At 37.4% G+C, this 18127-nt stretch overlaps 1 protein-coding gene across 15 annotated transcripts in view; it reads left to right on the top strand.

The window, feature by feature from the left end:
• Window positions 1-17248, top strand: part of SSBP2 (single stranded DNA binding protein 2) — a 257653-nt gene extending 240405 nt beyond the window's left edge. For 9 of the 15 annotated variants that reach the window (XM_036280734.1, XM_036280729.1, XM_036280732.1 and 6 more), the window contains 4 exons: window positions 608-686; window positions 2199-2227; window positions 8996-9094; window positions 16585-16614. In XM_036280734.1, the coding sequence (XP_036136627.1) occupies window positions 608-686; window positions 2199-2227; window positions 8996-9094; window positions 16585-16614 (237 nt within the window). Of the gene's footprint in view, window positions 1-607; window positions 687-2198; window positions 2228-8995; window positions 9095-16584 lie in introns of all 15 variants that reach the window. The other 6 variants (XM_036280741.1, XM_036280737.1, XM_036280728.1 and 3 more) reach the window with 6 other exon arrangements.
• The last annotated feature ends 879 nt before the right edge of the window (window positions 17249-18127 follow it).

Genomic DNA, 18127 nt, shown 5'->3' with positions numbered 1-18127 from the left:
AGAGCTTTTTAAAATGTTAATTATAATTACTATAGAATGTTTGTCATTGAACTACGTAGTTGAGAATGCCAAGAAGAATTAGTTATATTCAGCTATCCCCAAAGAGCTAAATGTACAGAGTGGGGCCAATGTAGGTGTACAGTTGTGAGTACGCAAAACACAGAGTTTATTCTTGTATATTAATTATTGTATTATTATCTATATGAACAACTATAAACCTACTTTTGCCATACCCCATATTTAACCTATAAGCTATTAATCATCTTTAGCAGCTTTGTAAAAATCACCTCTTGTTTGTAATAGCACAGTTTGTCCACAGCATAGAAACACGGGATGTGTATGCTTTCTACTTGAGGATGTCTGAAGAAGAAACATTTGGTTATGAACAAGGATCAGTCTGACGATGCAAACAGAGAGTATGGGAGACAGAACAGTCCAGTTAGAAACTCTACAATGCTGGAAAAAAAACTGGGGAAATAATCTCTATAACTTGAAAATGAAAATAACTTGTAGAATTGTCTTAAAATGTTAAAGACAGACATTGAAACATTGCTATAAAACACTGTTTTCAATGTCATGATCATTCTTTTCTTCGTTTTTTACATAGTTTCCGATGGGCCCTGGTTCAGACGGACCCATGGGTGGACTAGGAGGAATGGAGTCACATCACATGAATGGCTCTTTAGGTAAGGACATTACATTTGATGTTTAGAAATAAATTCACAACAAAACCTTAATTCTACATAGGTGGAAATTACGGTTTGCAAAGTTCTTCTGTATATAGAAACTCGTTTTGAAACACCTCAACTTTTACCTCGCCTTGATAGTTTACGGTATAGTGTGTGTGATGGCCGGAGAGCATCTGAAAATCAGAAATGTGAGATCCGTTCTAACCTAGCTCGTATCCACAGGTACTTACTTTAACCTACCAAAAGCTGAGTGTTTTATGATAAAAGGAGACTGCTGATTTGGACATGTGTCATGCACACCTTGCCTGCAGGACTGCAGTATCCTCCCAACTGGTTTCATTGTTTCCAAAGGTCTAGTGATATAATCTCAGAAGAAATTTAGTTCTCTGTAAGAATTTCTTCACTTTTTTTCTGTATTTGAATGTTTGTCTCTATTTTAAAATAAAATTGGTATCATATTCTGGGTAATCTTAATGATTCTCTTAGGAGAAAACACTGCCCACATTTTTTTGTGTTCAGTGATAAAGTTGATTTCAAGGAGTGTGACTTGAAAACATACTTCATAAATGATGCCTTCTTGCCAAATGAAGCCAAATATCTGCATGGTGAACAGAGTTTCAAAATAGTGATAAACAAAAGACAAATGGTACAAAATTGACTAGGTCACAGAGCAAAGATCTGATTATTGATTCTTTATACCAAGAGATATAATATATGACTTCATTTCTTAAATAAGAAATTAGTATTGGTTATTTATTTCTTCCAAGAATCAAAATAAAACTATATTATAATTTGAAGACATTTTTACTTTTGATAGATTGCCGTGAATATTGATTACTGTCAAATATGTGATATTTTAAAAAATACTTTGCTTTTTGTTATTATATTAAATGTGGTTCTGAATACTGTTAGGTATTGTTTTAATTGTCCACTTTACATTTTATCAGATTTAGAAACATAATGTCAGGAAATATATTTAGAGATTTCTCTCTTGCTCTCTAGTTAAATACACACACACACACACACACACACACACACACATATATACACATACACATATACCTACATTTTAAAATTTTGAGTTGAGTAATATATATAAATCTCTCCATTGTTTTACTTTCAGGAATTTATGATAACAATGGTTTTATTTATTCTGCCATTACAAAAAAGAAAAAAACCTAAATAATTGGGAAATAGAGATACAACTCTTCCTTGCATTTGCCATCAAGTGGATACTTATTTAGCAAACAGTGTTAAAATAAAGGACTTTTTAAAGATTAAAAATTCAGGAGAGCCTTGGTCAGTTTGGCTTAGCAGTTGGAGCATCAGCCAGTGAACCAGAGAGTCTCAGGTTCGGTTCCCACTAGGGGCACGTACCAAAAAAAAAATTCAGGAGATGTACATAAAACTACAGCAAAAGTATGCTACATTACTTTATATTAAAGAAATACTTAATTTATCAGTGAAATCACTACCTAATGAAGGCTTTCTTTTTTTACTTTGTTTTAGGCTCAGGAGATATGGACAGTATTTCCAAGGTGGGTACTGTACATTCTGTGTTGTTTTTTGTATGTATTTTATTTCACATAGAACTCTCATTAAGATTATTAGAGTCACCTTATAAGTTTTGTTCTTGAACAAGAGTTTGAAAGTAGAAGGCCAGATATAATTAACTGCAAGTTTAAAATATTAAGATATATAATCTGTGGGAAAGGGTAAAAGTGAATGTTTGCAAATGTTTCTAAACATGCTAAGGTTCATTTATAAGATGTTCTACTATACCTAATAATGGATACCCAAGTAATAACCAACTGAATCATGTTATGATGTTACCTGTTTGTAAGGCAAACTGACATAGTGTAGGTAGTCTTTTAAAAATGTTAAGAAGTCTAGAGAAACATGAAAAGAGGTGAATTTGAAAAAGTGATTTTATATGTTGTAAGGGCACTGCATTTGTACATCTCATTTGTCTTTCAGACCTTCATTAGACAGTGCTGATGTCCTCAATCATTATTCTAGTTCCCCAAAATAGATTAAGAAAATAATTAGAGGAAAATTATAGTAACACAAGTAGGAAAGTAAGCCTTCTAATAGCATGTGTCTGCATTTTTCTTCAAGAGTTTGAGTATCTAAAATTAATCCTTTGCTAAGATGTCTTCTGTTTTTTGAAGAGGAGTACCTAAATACTTTTAGGTCATGATGAATTTAAAATAGTTCTCTGTGGATCAAAAATATATTTAGAATGGCTGATAAGAACTAATTATTAACTATCACTAGAATGACTCTCTTAGAAGTCTGCATTATATCAATAAATACAGAAATTCATCAAAGGATGACTTCATTTTTAATTCTACTTCTAATTTATATTCATGTATAATAATGTAAAATTTCTGACACCAAGGAAAATAAAATAAGATTGAGCTACAAAGCCTTTTAAATTAAGGCTTCAAGCGAAAAAGAAAAAAAAAGTGAGAGAGAGTTTAATTGGCATTCTGACATTAAACCTACATCACCTGCTTATAAGCACTACATACACTTTGGATGTCTGTGTGTAGAAACAATCAGGAAGGTCTTTTTGTTTTCTAAAAATAGATAAATATGTATAATGGCACTGCCTTCTGTGAGAAATAGTATTAGGTAAGCCTTCAAAAAGCCTATTTTCAAAATCAGATTCACTGTATAATTCCATTCGAGCCTTTTCTCGGGGAAGCTCCTTTACAAGTCAGATGGCTGTGATGACATCAGCTAACCTTAGACATCTAACAACCGATGTTAGCTGAGTTGTGCTTTGTGGTGAGCAGTGAAATTTCTCGTTATATTTGAGTAGCATAGCCTGGAATCTGAAGAGGAGTCTTCATTGCACAAAAGTGGGATCATCCAGATTGCTTAAGGCCATCTTCCTAAAATTTCCACTAACAACCCGTAACCTTGTACATTAGATAAATGTAAACAGTTCTGTATGGGAGAGTACTTGATGATTTATAAAGTATTTTAAATTTCTTAAATAGTGCCATAAGGACAAATTAAATTCCATCTTCTAATCTTCCCTCATATCAGGTCTATTGCTGTTCCTTCTGTGCTTATTCTCCCATTTCGATTCCCAGAGACAAATTATTTTTCCACTACACACAGTACCTGCTGCTGCTAACATTCTCTTGCCTAATGAGGTATTGCTTATTCTTTAAGCATTAATTGACCACCCATTGTTTACTGTGGTACTGCCTTATGTACTATGGGGAGATATGAAAGACTTCTTTAAATACAAACATAATCTCTGCCCTCAAGTGGTTTACACGTAGGCAGCAGTTCCTTCATTCAGTAAACATCAGTGCACCAAGGCATTATTCTGGGCTCTCAAAATCCAAAGATAAATAAGAGAAGGTCTCTGAGACCAAACAAATACAATAAGGAAAACCTTTTCCAAAGCAGAGTTAAAATACATTTCAAGTAACATAATTATCTCCAAGTAATCTACATATCACTCCGCAATGCACTAGACATGACTAGTTGCATCCACCTTCATATGAGCTTCTAAGCCACTCATTCCTGCACCACCAACCCCAGGCTGTCTGGGCCATGGGGCCATTAGTGCCTGTCACATCTTCAGCACTCTGTAGTGACTTTTTCTCTCAGCAGCAGCTTGTGTGTTCCCCCACCCCCAGTCATTTTTCTCCCTACCTCTTTCCACTGACAGCCTAGTGATTTGTCTTTTACTCCAAGCTACACACACTGTCACTAACTCAATTTCCCACCTTCCTTTTCCAACACTTGTCCAGCTGTCTCACAAAACTCTTTCCTCCCTTTTTTCTTTTTTCCTGGGTTTGTTCCCTTCCATCCTATTCTTTTCCTAGACATCCTTGTGTGTGAATCAAAAGATAATCTTGACTGCTACTGCTTAGCAGTTTGGTTCAAAATCCCTCTTAGGTCTCCAGTTACATCTTCCCCAGTTACCCAGTTAAGCCTGTATTTTATCAAGCATATATATTTTTTTAATTTCTTACTCCATTTTAAAATGTTTATTAGTACTATTTCAATGATTTTTCTACTTTTACTGTAAATATACTCTATTTTATATGTAAGGTGAGGAGTACTGAATTGAGAATCAGAAAGCCTGGTTCTACTACTGACAAGTTTTGGCAACTTGTTACTTCTCTTAGGCTTTGTTTTCCTGGCTCTAAAATGGAGCTTGTAGTTCATTTCTTACCTAGTTTATAAAATTGGTGAGAATCAAGTGTGAATATATGCGAAGGGCTATGAAGCACTGTACAGATAGTAAATATGTCCCTCCTCATTATACTGTTTTGTGGGCAAGGCTAGGAACTGACACGGTCAACTCTGCTTTGATAGCACTGTTCGCTGGCGACACGAGCTCAGCACTCCAGAGTAGCTTTAACATGACTGCTCGCTCAGCCGAGGATTATTCAGTAAAACTCACATGCATCTTTCTGAAAAGGCAGAATTCACCTTTAATTTAGGAGCCTATTTTTTTTAAATGAAATGTGAAATTCTTGTCATCCTTTTGCAACTGAGAAGCCATTCATTTAATCAGTGGAACAAAAACTTTATGCCTTGGAGTTGTTTTAGGAGTTGGAGGTAGAGGAGCATATGGTTTGTTTTCTTAGAAGGAACTCACCTAAATAAGTTCTGCAGTTCACATTAAAGATACTTAACATTTATATTTTTGAGATTTGAAGTGAACATATCAGAAGGCAAGATCTTATCATGTCATGCTTAATAAATTATCAAAGGAGTCTTTTCAACCGAACCTTTCTAATCTCATGAAGCTTAGTTCCAGTTAAATATTCCACACCATTCACGGGGCTGCCAATCGACAGATCTCTGCCATCATCTCAGTTGTGGGCCTGTGTCCTAGCTCATGTACCCCCTGGGAGGTCCAGGGCTGGCAGTGGGTTCTTTTGGGTAGATGGCAGAGTCAAAATGACACTCTATAAACCTTGTTATTGGCAGCGTGTGAGAAATCAATTCCAAATTCACTTCCAAAGGGCTTAGAATAATGTCAATATTATTTTCTTCCAATTATTGAGAGAGCCCAAATTTCTACAAGTGTTTTTTTAATAGCAGTCTGAAAGTTTTGGAACAATTTCTGGGGATAGATGGAAGAAGGAACAATAACTTACTAGTTAAGAGATGATATGGGAGAATAATTGCAAGATAAAAATCAAAGATTAGAAAGCTAAATGAATTAGATGTGTTAGCCAGAAGAAATTGTGTGTGTGCACACCCACACACAGGCGCATGTGTACTTAAAAATAACATTTGTGTATGATGTCATAGCTTAAGTAAGGGAAACATTCCAGTTTGAAGAAAGGGCGAATGAGAATGTAATAAAATCCCTTGAAAATGGGATCAATATAATTTTAACTATACTTTTTCAAGCTAAATTCTTGGAGTATAAGTGGGAAATACAGTTACACATTAACTGAAGTAAGAAATGCAGCCAAAATGCCTAATGCTGTTAGATGTAGTTTTCACTTGTATTCTTTTGTGCTCCATACTCCCTCCCTAATTATGTGCTTGAGCAATTGGAGTGCCTTTTTGACCAACCTAAGACCTATTTGTGCATAATATTCTTGCCTTTATGATAAAATCTCCTGGACACTGCACACAAACATACCTACAGTTAAATGAAATATACACCCAGTTTATTGCCACCTGCCCTCATAACCTGCTCCAGCCTGATGTTTCGAACCTCTGTCTTACCTTCTCAGATGCCTATGTTGAGTGTAACTTATCTTCATCATGTCACTCAGTGATTGTGGGCAGCGCAATCTCAAGACTCCCCACTGAGAAACTTTTGTTGTTTTCACAACATTTTTCAGAGATTACTTCAGATTTTTTAAAAATTGTTTTATCATTTCAAGATTTTCAAATATGCTCAGTGAGCGAGATAGGGGCTGGTTTCAGAGATCTGATAATGGTTTAGTTTTGTATGTGGAATGTGTCCTTTTTTAAAAAAATTTTTGCCTTTATTGATTTGGTTTTTTTTTGTTTTTTTTTTAGAGAGAGAGGAAGGGAGAGGGAGAGAGAGAGAGAGAAACATCGATGGGAGAGGACATCGATTGGCCGCCTCCTGCATGCCCCCCACTGGGGATCGGGCCCACAACCTGGGCATGTGCCCTGACCAGGAATCAAACCAGCAACCTCCTGATGCATGGGTCGATGCTCTGAACCACACTGGCCAGATGGAATGTGTCCTTTTAATCTTCCTCTCCGTGTCTTCTATAACCCCACACAGAGAGCACAATGCTGAGTCACCATGATATGAAAAGAATGCATGAAAAACAAAAATAATGACACTGGAAGTGTTTTATAAACATTTCTTCTAAATATTCTTGTGAATATTTCTTTCTAAATATTTAAATAGTAATGCAATATTACTTTCCAATTTAAATATTTTTAAATCAACACTCTGAGTCAGGAATCAGATTTGAAGTTAGATAAACTTTCAAATTGTAAATCAGGAAATGAGCTACGGCGAAAGTGCAGCGGTGTGAGAACAGCCCAACTTAACCAGAGACGTGCCCTCCTCAGGGCCCCTCGGGAGCTCCGAGGGTGTGAGTGTCGCACCGGAATGCAGGGGGCGTATTGCATAGATTTGTTTGAATATGTAGACATAGTCAGCTGCCAAGGGCATCCTCATACACCCTTATATAGATGCTATATTCTTTTTTATTCTGAGATTGCCAGTTTTTCCCTATGTATGAAATGACAGAAATCTGACCTCCCCAAAAAGGCATAGATTTGAGGTACATCTTACAATATTTGCGTAAATTTACTTTTATTTTTGAGCGAAGTCAGCATTCCCATTCCTATTTCAAAACACGGTTATTAGGTAATAACTTTAATAATGAATAACTTAGTTACACTTAATTAAATTTTACTTAACATGTTTTTTTTTTCCAGGAAATCAAGTTACCCATGTTCATTTCAAAGTACATTTTGGTTTTCTATATACTTGGTAAACTAACATTTTTAGAGAAAAATTTATCCTAAATAAAAAGAGTTGTCTTTCTGCTGTTAAATGTGGTTCCCCAGCGGGGTCACTGGCAGACCCGGCTCCTGTGGGTGCAGAGGCTCCTGGTTGTCAGACTCACTGGTGCACAGCAGGCCAGCACACAAGCTGCATCCCCCCCAGTTTATCTCCCTGTGTCCACTTTGCAGTTTAACCATATTTTTTAAAAGCACACATTCTCATTCACAAAATTTTAATTTTTTTATGACGTAACTTGGTTTTAGTTCAGTCAAATCCTCAGTGCAGTTTTCTTTTAAACGGCTGAGAACGTATTCAGAAACAATGCACAATGTCAGTGGCAAAGGGAAAAGAATCTGAAATTGTTCTCTCACTTGAAACAACAAATAAAAATGTTTAATCTTGAAGTTTATTGTTACAAGTCGATAAATTGGACCTGGAAAGAGTCCCCCCGTGACAGTTGCGGGCTGTGTGAACGTGCGTCACAGGCCATGCCATTCTGTTGGTGTTTCCTACAGATGTAGAGTATGACGACCTCCCAGGGCCAAAATTGTACAGTAACACTTAGACTAGCAAGTGTAACTAGAATGTGAAGTGATATACTGCTAACTTAGTGTTTGACTAGATTGTTATATCAGCCATTTTATCTTAAAGGAATGTTTCAAAGTAAATCTGCTGTTAAACTAATGATAGAAAAAAGTTCTAAAACAGGTTTACCATGGAGTCTTTTTTTCTTCTAAAAATACATATTGAATTCTCAGGTCCTAAGGTATTTTTCTCTTGTTCTTAACTTCAGTTATTAACTATCTTCTGTTTTTTCTTATGGTTCATATGAAAATAATGGTTAAAATAGTGTTACTGTGCAAACCACATGTGGAATTAAAGGGAAATGTTTATGAAAACGGTGACCTTTTGAAGTTTGATTAGTAAAATGACGAAGGCAGTTGTTCCATCATGCCTGATCAGGAAGCAGGTCTCTTCGTCATGCGCCTGCTGGGGATGGTTTCTAACTCCCCACTGTTCTAGGAACTCTATAAACTGAGGGGGGAAATGGAATAAATATTGATTCTGAGACTAAGAAAAAGAGTTGTGGTGGGTTATTTTGGGTGTTCTGTGTATTTTTTAATTTTCATTTGGAAAAGCATTAGTACTTGTCAAGGTTCAAAGAATGAACTAGAAAACATGGTCTAAGATTAGAATCACAAGTCAGCTTTATCCTTAGAGATGCTACTATAGATTCCGTTTTTGAAACAGTACAATGCAAGAGGGAAAGTAAAATCTTCAACATGCCTTGTTTTCTAAATCTTGTTTACAGAATTCTCCCAATAATATGAGCCTGAGTAATCAACCGGGCACTCCAAGGGATGATAGCGAAATGGGGGGAAATTTCTTAAATCCTTTTCAGAGTGAGAGTGTAAGTATTCCATTGACTACATTATTATATCCAGATTTTATTTTTGAAGCTCTTCTATTAGAATTATGCATAAAGCCATTATTACCACTGTTTAGAGTTCAATAGGTTGATCTTTTAAAAGTTAGAAAATTAAGTGCAATTTCTTTGAAAAAATTGAAAAATAAACTTTTTCTTTTTTACTCCCATGTACATAGTTGCAAAAACAAAAATTATAATATCAATTTTCTTACAGAGAACATCCACTGTTAAGGAACCCACTGGAAATAGGTTGCATATTTCATAGTTTTTATAAGTTGTCACATTACTAAAATGTCTTGGATCACTGCAAACCCAGGTCTGTTATTAATGCTGTCCTTAAGGCTCTGAAAATTATTCATAAAATGTCTTTACTTATACTAGACCTCACTTCCTGGTCTGTTAACCTTTTTTTTTACATTTAACCTGAACTGGCTACCCAAGCTCTTTTTCGAGTGTGAGTATAGTGTTCAGCAAGGGCAGTAACATTCATATCTCCATAGAAGTAGACAGGAGCAAAATGAGAAGCAATAAAATTCACTTGTTTATCTACCAGATACTGAGCATTTACTGAGGGCTATGCTAGGCACTGGGGAGACCAAAGAGACAACGTGGTATCTTTTCTCAGGGGCTATTATTTACTTCATGGTGTTGACCTAGCAACTGTATGGGATAAGACTAGCCCTGACTTTAGGCTTTGCTTCTGTTAAAACTAGAAATAAAATTATGCTGATCTTTAGTTTGTCTATTTATTTCCAGGATATATATGCACAGGTGTGGGCAAAAATAGGTTTACAGTTGTATGTGAAACAATTTATTCTTGTATTATTATTTATTTAATTATTGTGTTATATTATTTTCCATACAAATAACTGTAAATCTACCTTTTCCCCACTATATATATATATACATACACACACACATATATACTTTTCCCCGCTATATATATACACATATACATATATATACACATACACATATATATATATATATACTTTTCCCCCTCTATATATATATACATACTCTTGATGTGGGTGAAGGCAAAGAAGGTATACATACAAATTCATATTTAAAAAATCAAAAGAGTAGCCCATCCATGATGAGAAATAGAAAATACATGAGAAACTATGTAGTTTGTCATAATGCTTAAGATTATGGAAACTATTTTTTAGAACCTGGTTCTTTTCACTAGTTTGATGCAAAACTATGGACAAATTGGTTAATCTTAATTAATTAGGTAATGCTTGCTTTATTTACTTAGACATGTTTATTTCCTTTTATGCCAATTCTTTCAATAATAAAATGATGTAATTCAGTGAAGTATATGATAATTAATTCAGTTCAAATCTACATCTGTTGAGCCTGCTTTATGCAGAGCACTAGGTTAAGGACAAAGTATTCAGAGTATAACACATCTCTAACCTCACAAAAAAGTAATCAGATGGGGAGAACATACACAGATAATTAAACCTCGCGTCAGGTTAAGAAGTACTGTCATAGCTATGAACCAGGTGTTTTAACAGCAGAGAGGAGATTATTAATTTTGAATTGGTTAAGAAAACTTTGTCTAAACTTTTCACATGACTTTAACTGCAGAGGACCTCTCCCCTCTCCTCCCTTCCCTGATTTGTCATTCCTGGCTGCTTCCTTATTTAACAGTGGGGGGGGGGGGGGCCACTTCAGAGTTGGCATCAGAAATCTCTTTATGGGGATCAAAGATTCAGATATAACAGGATTTTAAAAACGTCTTTGTGGCCCTGGCCGGTTTGGTTCAGCGATTAGAGCATCGGCCTGCGGTCCGGAGAGACCCGGGTTCGGTTCCCGCTAAGGGCATGTACCTCGGTTGCAGTTTGTCCCCGGCCCTGGTTGGTCGTGCGGGTGGCAGCCACTTGATGTGTCCCTTTCACGTCGATGTTTCTCTCTCTCTCTCTCTCTTCCTCTCTCTCCCTCCCGCTCTATCTGTGCAAAAAATGGAAAAAAATGTCCTCGGGTGAGGATAAAAAAAACAAAAAAAAAAGTCTTTGTGCACAATATGTGCCAGCCTCACCCTTTGACCCCACATGGAGTATAGACACGCAGAACAGCAGATCCTTCTGTGAATCAGTGCATAGAAGACAGCAGCTGGAGCAGGGCCTCGCCCACCCTCCTGGCCCCAGCCTCACTGTCCTTGAGGCCAAGAAGAAGGAATTCACACTGCTGTGCAGAGTTTGCAGAAAACAAAAGTTCCCACCTTTCTTCTCCTTCCCTCGCCTGTCCCCACTAGAAAAGTCCCAAAAGGCAAAAAAAATATGGATGGTGGTTGCGCACCGCCACCGAGGTGAAGTGCAGCCTTGGTAGCCGGTCCACCCTTTTGTCTGCCCGGTGAGGGCTCTGCCATATGACGAGTGATGTCATTGTTATCTGTGGTTTTCTCTATCACATCACCACACATTTTTGTTTAGAGTCTTTTAAAAGATCAAGATACGAGAGCAGAGAGGAAGGAAGACAAAAGAGATTCCTTGCTGACAAATGTAAGGCCTTAGGAAGAAATGGACTAGGTATCTCCAGTAAGTTACCTGTATGACAATCAAGGAAAAGCAGAACTGTTTCATGAATTAAAAGTCAAACAGGGTGCTCTCCTTCCTGGAAGCACGCCTGCGCCTTTCCCACCCCCCTCTTCTCTCTCAGGTACGAATCTCTTAAACTCTAAGGGTTCCCGAGAGACTTGCAACCCATAGGAGCAACCAGGCTACCCCCTGAACCTGTCCCCAAGGCCCCTTTGCTCTGACTTTCCAGCGAGCTGACAGTAGCCCCCCTTGGCTCCTTTCTTTCCTGTAACACAAGTAGGGACCCCACGCAGCCCCCCCAGGCTCTCTCCTCTGGCTCCTTCCAGCCTTGTCCTTCCTTGTTTCACTGTCCTCAACTTTAATAAACAACCTCTCAAAATAAAAAAAAAATAAAAAGAAAATATTTTCCAGTGAATGAACATGCAAAATTTTAGTGTTTTTAATGCAAATAACTCTGAAAAGCACATATTGTTGAGCAGTCTGCCTTTTGAGGATTTGTCCATCTTTATCTTGAAGTTAAACCACAGACGGAGGCCCAGGAAGGGAGCAAACATCTATTGAGGGCTTATTGTGCACAGACACTATCTGGTCACTTCACATGGGCCACTTCGTTGAATTAATACAGAAATAAAAGTTTCCCATCCTAAGTCAGAAGCTTGGCAATGCCAGCATGCTTTACACAGAAAACTGTGAATCAGGAATATTTCCCTATTCAGCATCCTGTTTTTTAGATCCTAAATAAGGTCTTTATTTCAAGAACCAAAGATGCCCCCTAGTGTAAACTCTATTAAATGTTTGGTTTTGAAAGAATACAAAAAGGCTTAGTTCGAAAAACAGTGTTTCGTGCTTCTCAAGTAAAAAAAATCAGTTAATCTTATTTCTTGAATTAATTTAGCAGAATATTTTCTACTTGGCAATGAACTATAATCAACTGAGCAAACATGATATTAAAATCATGGTATCAAACAGGAATTATAAACAAGGGATGAAGTCATCTCTGACACCCTTATTGCCCTTTGTCATTTTCTCCTGTTGCAAAGAAAACATATGGCCAATTTTTTTTTACATAGTCACATACATACTAAATTTATCTCACTTTAGTTTAGCTCAGAGTGACTGCACTATACTTATCTCTCATTAAGAAAATAAAATATTATATACATACTTGGAGATAGAAACATGGTGAGATCTGAAGTGGTCTGGAAGTGTATAAGCAGGAATTTAGGCACATTGTTGAGGGATTTAATGGACATCTCTGATGGATTCCATGGTGCATGAACTGGGTGTAGTGAAGGGAAAACCACAAATTCTCCAGTACATGCCAAGGCATGCCATTTCAAAATACATTTTACATAAACAGGTAAAACAAGCTAGTATGTCTTGAAAGTTGTATCAGTAGGTTTTACTTTTTTTGCAAACCAAACACTAAGGTGGAGAACCAGACTCAGTGGTTTTGAAGCAGGGGAACCTGATATCACAGCATTCTGCCACAAACGTGGCAGCGGGTCTCCACACACTGAGGCAGCTGCGACGGAGACTCTGCAGTGTGGTCTCGGGACAGTACACCGTGAATATCTGATGTCTCGAAATCTGATACCCCATTTAACACCTACTCTTCCGTTACTTCCAGAAAACTCTAAGCCACTTCTCTGAAGAACAGTAACCAATAGCAAAATTCCTTCTTACATGCACATCCTAGGAGTTGTTCTAGAAATGTGATGCCCCTTGTTTTACGGAGTTGAAGCATTTTCAGTAAAGGCAGCAGCAGGTGGGCAGGTAGAGCCTTAGCAGTGCACACGGCACATCTTGCCGTCTGTCACGGTGCTAAATGCACGCAGAGCAGTGTTTACAGTTCCTTGTACTATTCAGCCACTAAATATTATTAGGTGCTCGCTAATTTTTCTGAGTTGTGTTGCTTGGACCTGCTGCTTCCTTCCTTTCTGACTGAATCTCACATCTTCTCCTTTGTTGTACCTTGTTTTTCCACTTGGTGTCTTCCCCTGATAAGCCCAGATCTCCTAATGTCCCAGTGAATCTGTAACAAGTTTTCATTTTTTTGTAAAACGTTTTACGTGTCACAAGTTAAAAATTTTAACAGTTGCCAGTGAGAAGAAACAGTAGCAAACAACAAATATGCTTGACATGCAGGGACTGTACATCTATATTTATTTACATATACCCATACTTTTAACAGTGTACATTAGAATGAAGGGTATAATCTCTGTAACTGTGTTCCCTAACATTACATGACATGGATGACATGTGAATGAACTGCAGTAACCCTATGAAAAAGGATTCAAGAATTTTAAAAATTCCGGTGATTCAGGATGTGCATTAAATGGGATGGTCTCTGGAGTTCATTATGACTTCTCCAGAAAAATTTTTGCAGACATTTCCTTTGAAGTTTTTTCTGAAATGCTGTAATATCTTTTACTGTTTTTAGATTATTGGCACAATATACCCAGTAAAATATTTGTCTTGCAATAGTGATTGATGACCTAGCTGTATTATTTAAGTTTAATTATAATGAAATACAACTAAAATTTTGCTTCCTAAGCTACACTGGCTACATTGTAAGAGACCAGGCCATGTGCGGCTAGTGGTGGTTGTACTGGACAGCCCCGGAAGCACATCTGTGATCACAGAAAGTTGTTGAATGGCACTGACCGGACCACCGATGCTCACTGTAATAACAACAGCTATAGAAGGCAGAGAGTCCATTTTTCTTTGCCCATTTTGCATATTCTCTGTTTTTCTACTTTTAATAAAATCTTGATATCTATTTATTTTCTTGTTGTTTATTCTGAAAGTCAGATTCTTGCCCCTGAAATTCAAATGCCAAAATATAATCCTGTTTCATCAGAAGCTGTGGATAGTTCGTTGAAGCCTGCTGCCATTATTTGTGACAGGAGCTTTGCATGGTATCTCCTGATAAAACAGGGGCATGGCCCCCTTCCAGCACAGGTGAGGGCTGAGCTCCACCTCATCAGCCCTTGTTCATGATTGTTGCTGGGTTTTGGTTTTGGTTTGCTTTGCTTTTTGGCTGCCACTATCAAGGGTAAAGAGGAGAAGTTTTCTATCAAACGGAATGCCCTTTCTCTTCTCTGGCAGTCTCCTTTGTATAGTCCCCCAGCTCACTGTCATCCCACAAACAGAGTCAGTAACATATATAATTTGTCATCCTTCCACTGAAAGGAAACTTGAGGCTCAGTGATAAACAGGTAGATTTTTCTTGATTTGACCTGTATTTGAAGAATAACAATCCTCCCCTATGGTCCAATGACCTATTTTTAGGCCTAGTCATCCACCTTTATTTGGGATCAATTTGTGTTTTTTGTTTGTTTGTTTGTTTGAGCCCTGGATTTATGCCTAATGACTCTGTCCACTGACACCCCCGTATTCTTCTTTGGGGAATCTCCTTTTCTCTATGAATCCATCCTTAACCTAAGTACACACCTTTTTCCTCGTTTCTGGCTCCTGCAGTGCCTCAGCTCATGTGGAATTCACTTCATTCTGTCCCATATGCTCCCTTTTTTGTAAAAGTTTCTACTCTCTTTCCCAGGATCATCTCTGCTCCAGGTTAAGTCCCTGGGGTCTGGGACCAGTCCCCTTGATTTCCATGAGGCACAGTCATTATTAGCACGTTAAAATGAATCCCCCTTTGCCCTGGTGCTCAGAGGTTTCTAATGCAACATTTTTAGTATTTCAGGGTGTATTTTAACCTAGAAATGCTCTTCATCTGGAGACCACTGCCAGTCAGAAGTGGACACCTCTCCCCCATGTCAGATACTCTAGAACTGTGCTGTCCAGAATGATGGCCACTAGCCCTGTGGGGACATTTAAACTTAAATGAATAGCATTAAAATTGTAGTTCCTCCGTGGCACTAGCCACTTATCATGTGCTCAGTAGCCACATGTAGCTAGTGGCCTCCATGTTGGACAGCACAGTCTTAAAGCACACCACCCCTGAAGGACATTCTATTGGATGGTTCTGCTCTAGAACTTTCCTATCACAATCTGTTCCACACGACCAGCAGGGTTGACTGGCATAATTATCAAAGTAATTCCTCTTGCTTTCTCTCTCAATCATTTTTGAGACCAGTTCCACATTTCTGAGAGCCTCACCCTCATTAAACTGACAAAAAACGTGACAGCATGTCCTACACCCACCCAGGAAAGACTGCATGTCCTACACCCACCCAGGAAAGACTGCATGTCCTACACCCACCCAGGAAAGACTGTGGATTGAGACTGGATTAGGGAAAGGCTTTATATGCTAACGTGCAGCTAACTCTGAAGTAGTCTAAATATTGTAATGATAACTTCTTAGGGCCAGCTGGGAGTTGTGTTTTGTTTTGTTTTGTTTCCCTTACACTATTATTCAAATAGTTGCTGAACACTTTGTATGTATTCAATAAATATATAGTTTTAAGGATTACATATTTAATCCTCCAAAACCCGTTAAAGTGGATGATATTCTTAAACTCATTTTACAGGTGAAGAAACTAAGGTGCAGAAAGGTTAGGTCACCTCCCAAGTTTACATAGCCATTAGAGAGCAAGACTGTCCCTCACTTACTTCATTATAGTTCCACCTGGGATTGGATTTACCCAAATTGTAACAAAAGCCCATGAAACATGAACCTGCTGAAGGAAAAGGCTGAGGAACTGGTTACTGATCACCCACCAAAATCCAGGGAGAGAATATAACTTACTCTCTAGAGGACATGTTAAAAATTTCAGAGCTAAATCAACTCTATATAAATTTAGTGTTTTTATAGTTTCTTATTTTTATGTTGTCTGAGGTTAAAAGCTTGAACATAAAAGATTATAAGATGTTAAAATGCATAGTTACTGTTGTTTACCACGAAGAACATTAGCGGTCTGTAAAAGAATTGTTGTTAAAATATGGATTCTTCTTTTTCTCTAGTACTCCCCTAGCATGACAATGAGTGTGTGATCCATCACCAAGTCTCCTCATGAAAACCACAGTGAGTCAGCCCTTCACAGAACTACTAGGGAAGAAAATTATTCATCACAGTGTACAGTTAAACAAAGGAATCTCAGTCACACCAAACCGACCTTTTTATTTCCTGCTCTCTCCCCTATTTTGTGAAGAAAGCGGGTCCAAACGTGATTCAAACAACTGTACGGAGCGGCATATTAGAATTGCCCTAAAATGAACTGCAAATAATTATCTGTGTATGTATATGTGTGGGAAAGAGAATGTATTGTATATGTGTATGTTGTATGGACATACACACATTGCATACATCGACCCACAGGACATTGTAAAATATTATCACATGACATCTTAAGTAGAAATAAGTAGGGACTTTTATTCCATCCTTTTTTTCACGTTTACATTTTAATTATTAAAAGTTGCTCCTGCCCCTCCCTGAACTATTTTGTGCTGTGTCTATCACTGCTTTATATAAGTTATTTTTTAAGGTGAACTCAGATGTTATGGTTTTGTAAATGTCTGCAATCATGGATAGGAATAAAATTGCTTATTTGAGAGCTTTCATTAAGTTGTGTCTGTTGCAAGCTGCCCTGGGATTCACAAAGTGTATCGTCTCCAAAAAAAAAAGAAGAAGAAACTGTGTCTTCATCTCTACGTCAAATCAAACAATTTCTCAGTTACCTTCAGTAAAAATATTTTTATACCTTTTGTTTCAAAAAAAAAAACAAAAAACTTTAACAAAAGCCTAACTGAGACCTATCAGTATATTTCTGCAATAAGTGCTTTAGATGGTATTCTTGATTTGTCTTAGATGATACAGAAAATCATTCATTAGTACCAACTGCTTAGACCATAGCAATAAAGTGACAAGGCTTGTCATGTTTTTAGCAACATATTTTCTTTTTACCATGATAAAGACCAAAGTGATATGAAAACCATTTGCTTGAATTTGTCACTTCTCACCAGGAATACTAGAGCTAAATTTTTAATACCATACTAATTTAAAATGGTATCTGATTTTTATTCTGACCTCTCGTGAACATTTCCACATAGACATTGCAACAAAGATGTATTCTGATGACTGAGACTTTCAGCACAAGGAGGAAAGGCATTTTTACCACCCCCAGGGGGCTCTGGAGAGCTGTTTTCCATCCAAGTATCTTACCAGCAGCATAGCTGACTTGTAAGGGTCCCTCCTGTGCATCCCTGTCCCTGGCCAAGCCCTGCCTCTCTTCCCGAGATACGGGACTTTTATTCAGAAAGAAATCATTTAGAGTAACTAAATTTTATCTGGCCATTGACTTCAGCAGGCTAAATCTGCATTGTGTAAATGTTCAGGAAAAAAAAATGAGTAAAAGTTAGAAAAAAATGTTAACCACTTTTCTTATGAAAGCCCTTTGCTCTGTGGCACTTTCCAGATCTTTTGGTTTTGTTGTATGTAATCATAGTCACAAACACCAAAGTCATAATAGAGAAGTGTGACAACTTTAATTGTAGAGTCTAAAAGATA

This window comes from Molossus molossus, unplaced genomic scaffold (assembly GCF_014108415.1).
Source record: "Molossus molossus isolate mMolMol1 unplaced genomic scaffold, mMolMol1.p scaffold_m16_p_3, whole genome shotgun sequence".
NCBI classification, from domain to species: Eukaryota; Metazoa; Chordata; class Mammalia; order Chiroptera; family Molossidae; genus Molossus; species Molossus molossus.
This window is presented reverse-complemented; position numbering and strand designations above follow the sequence as displayed.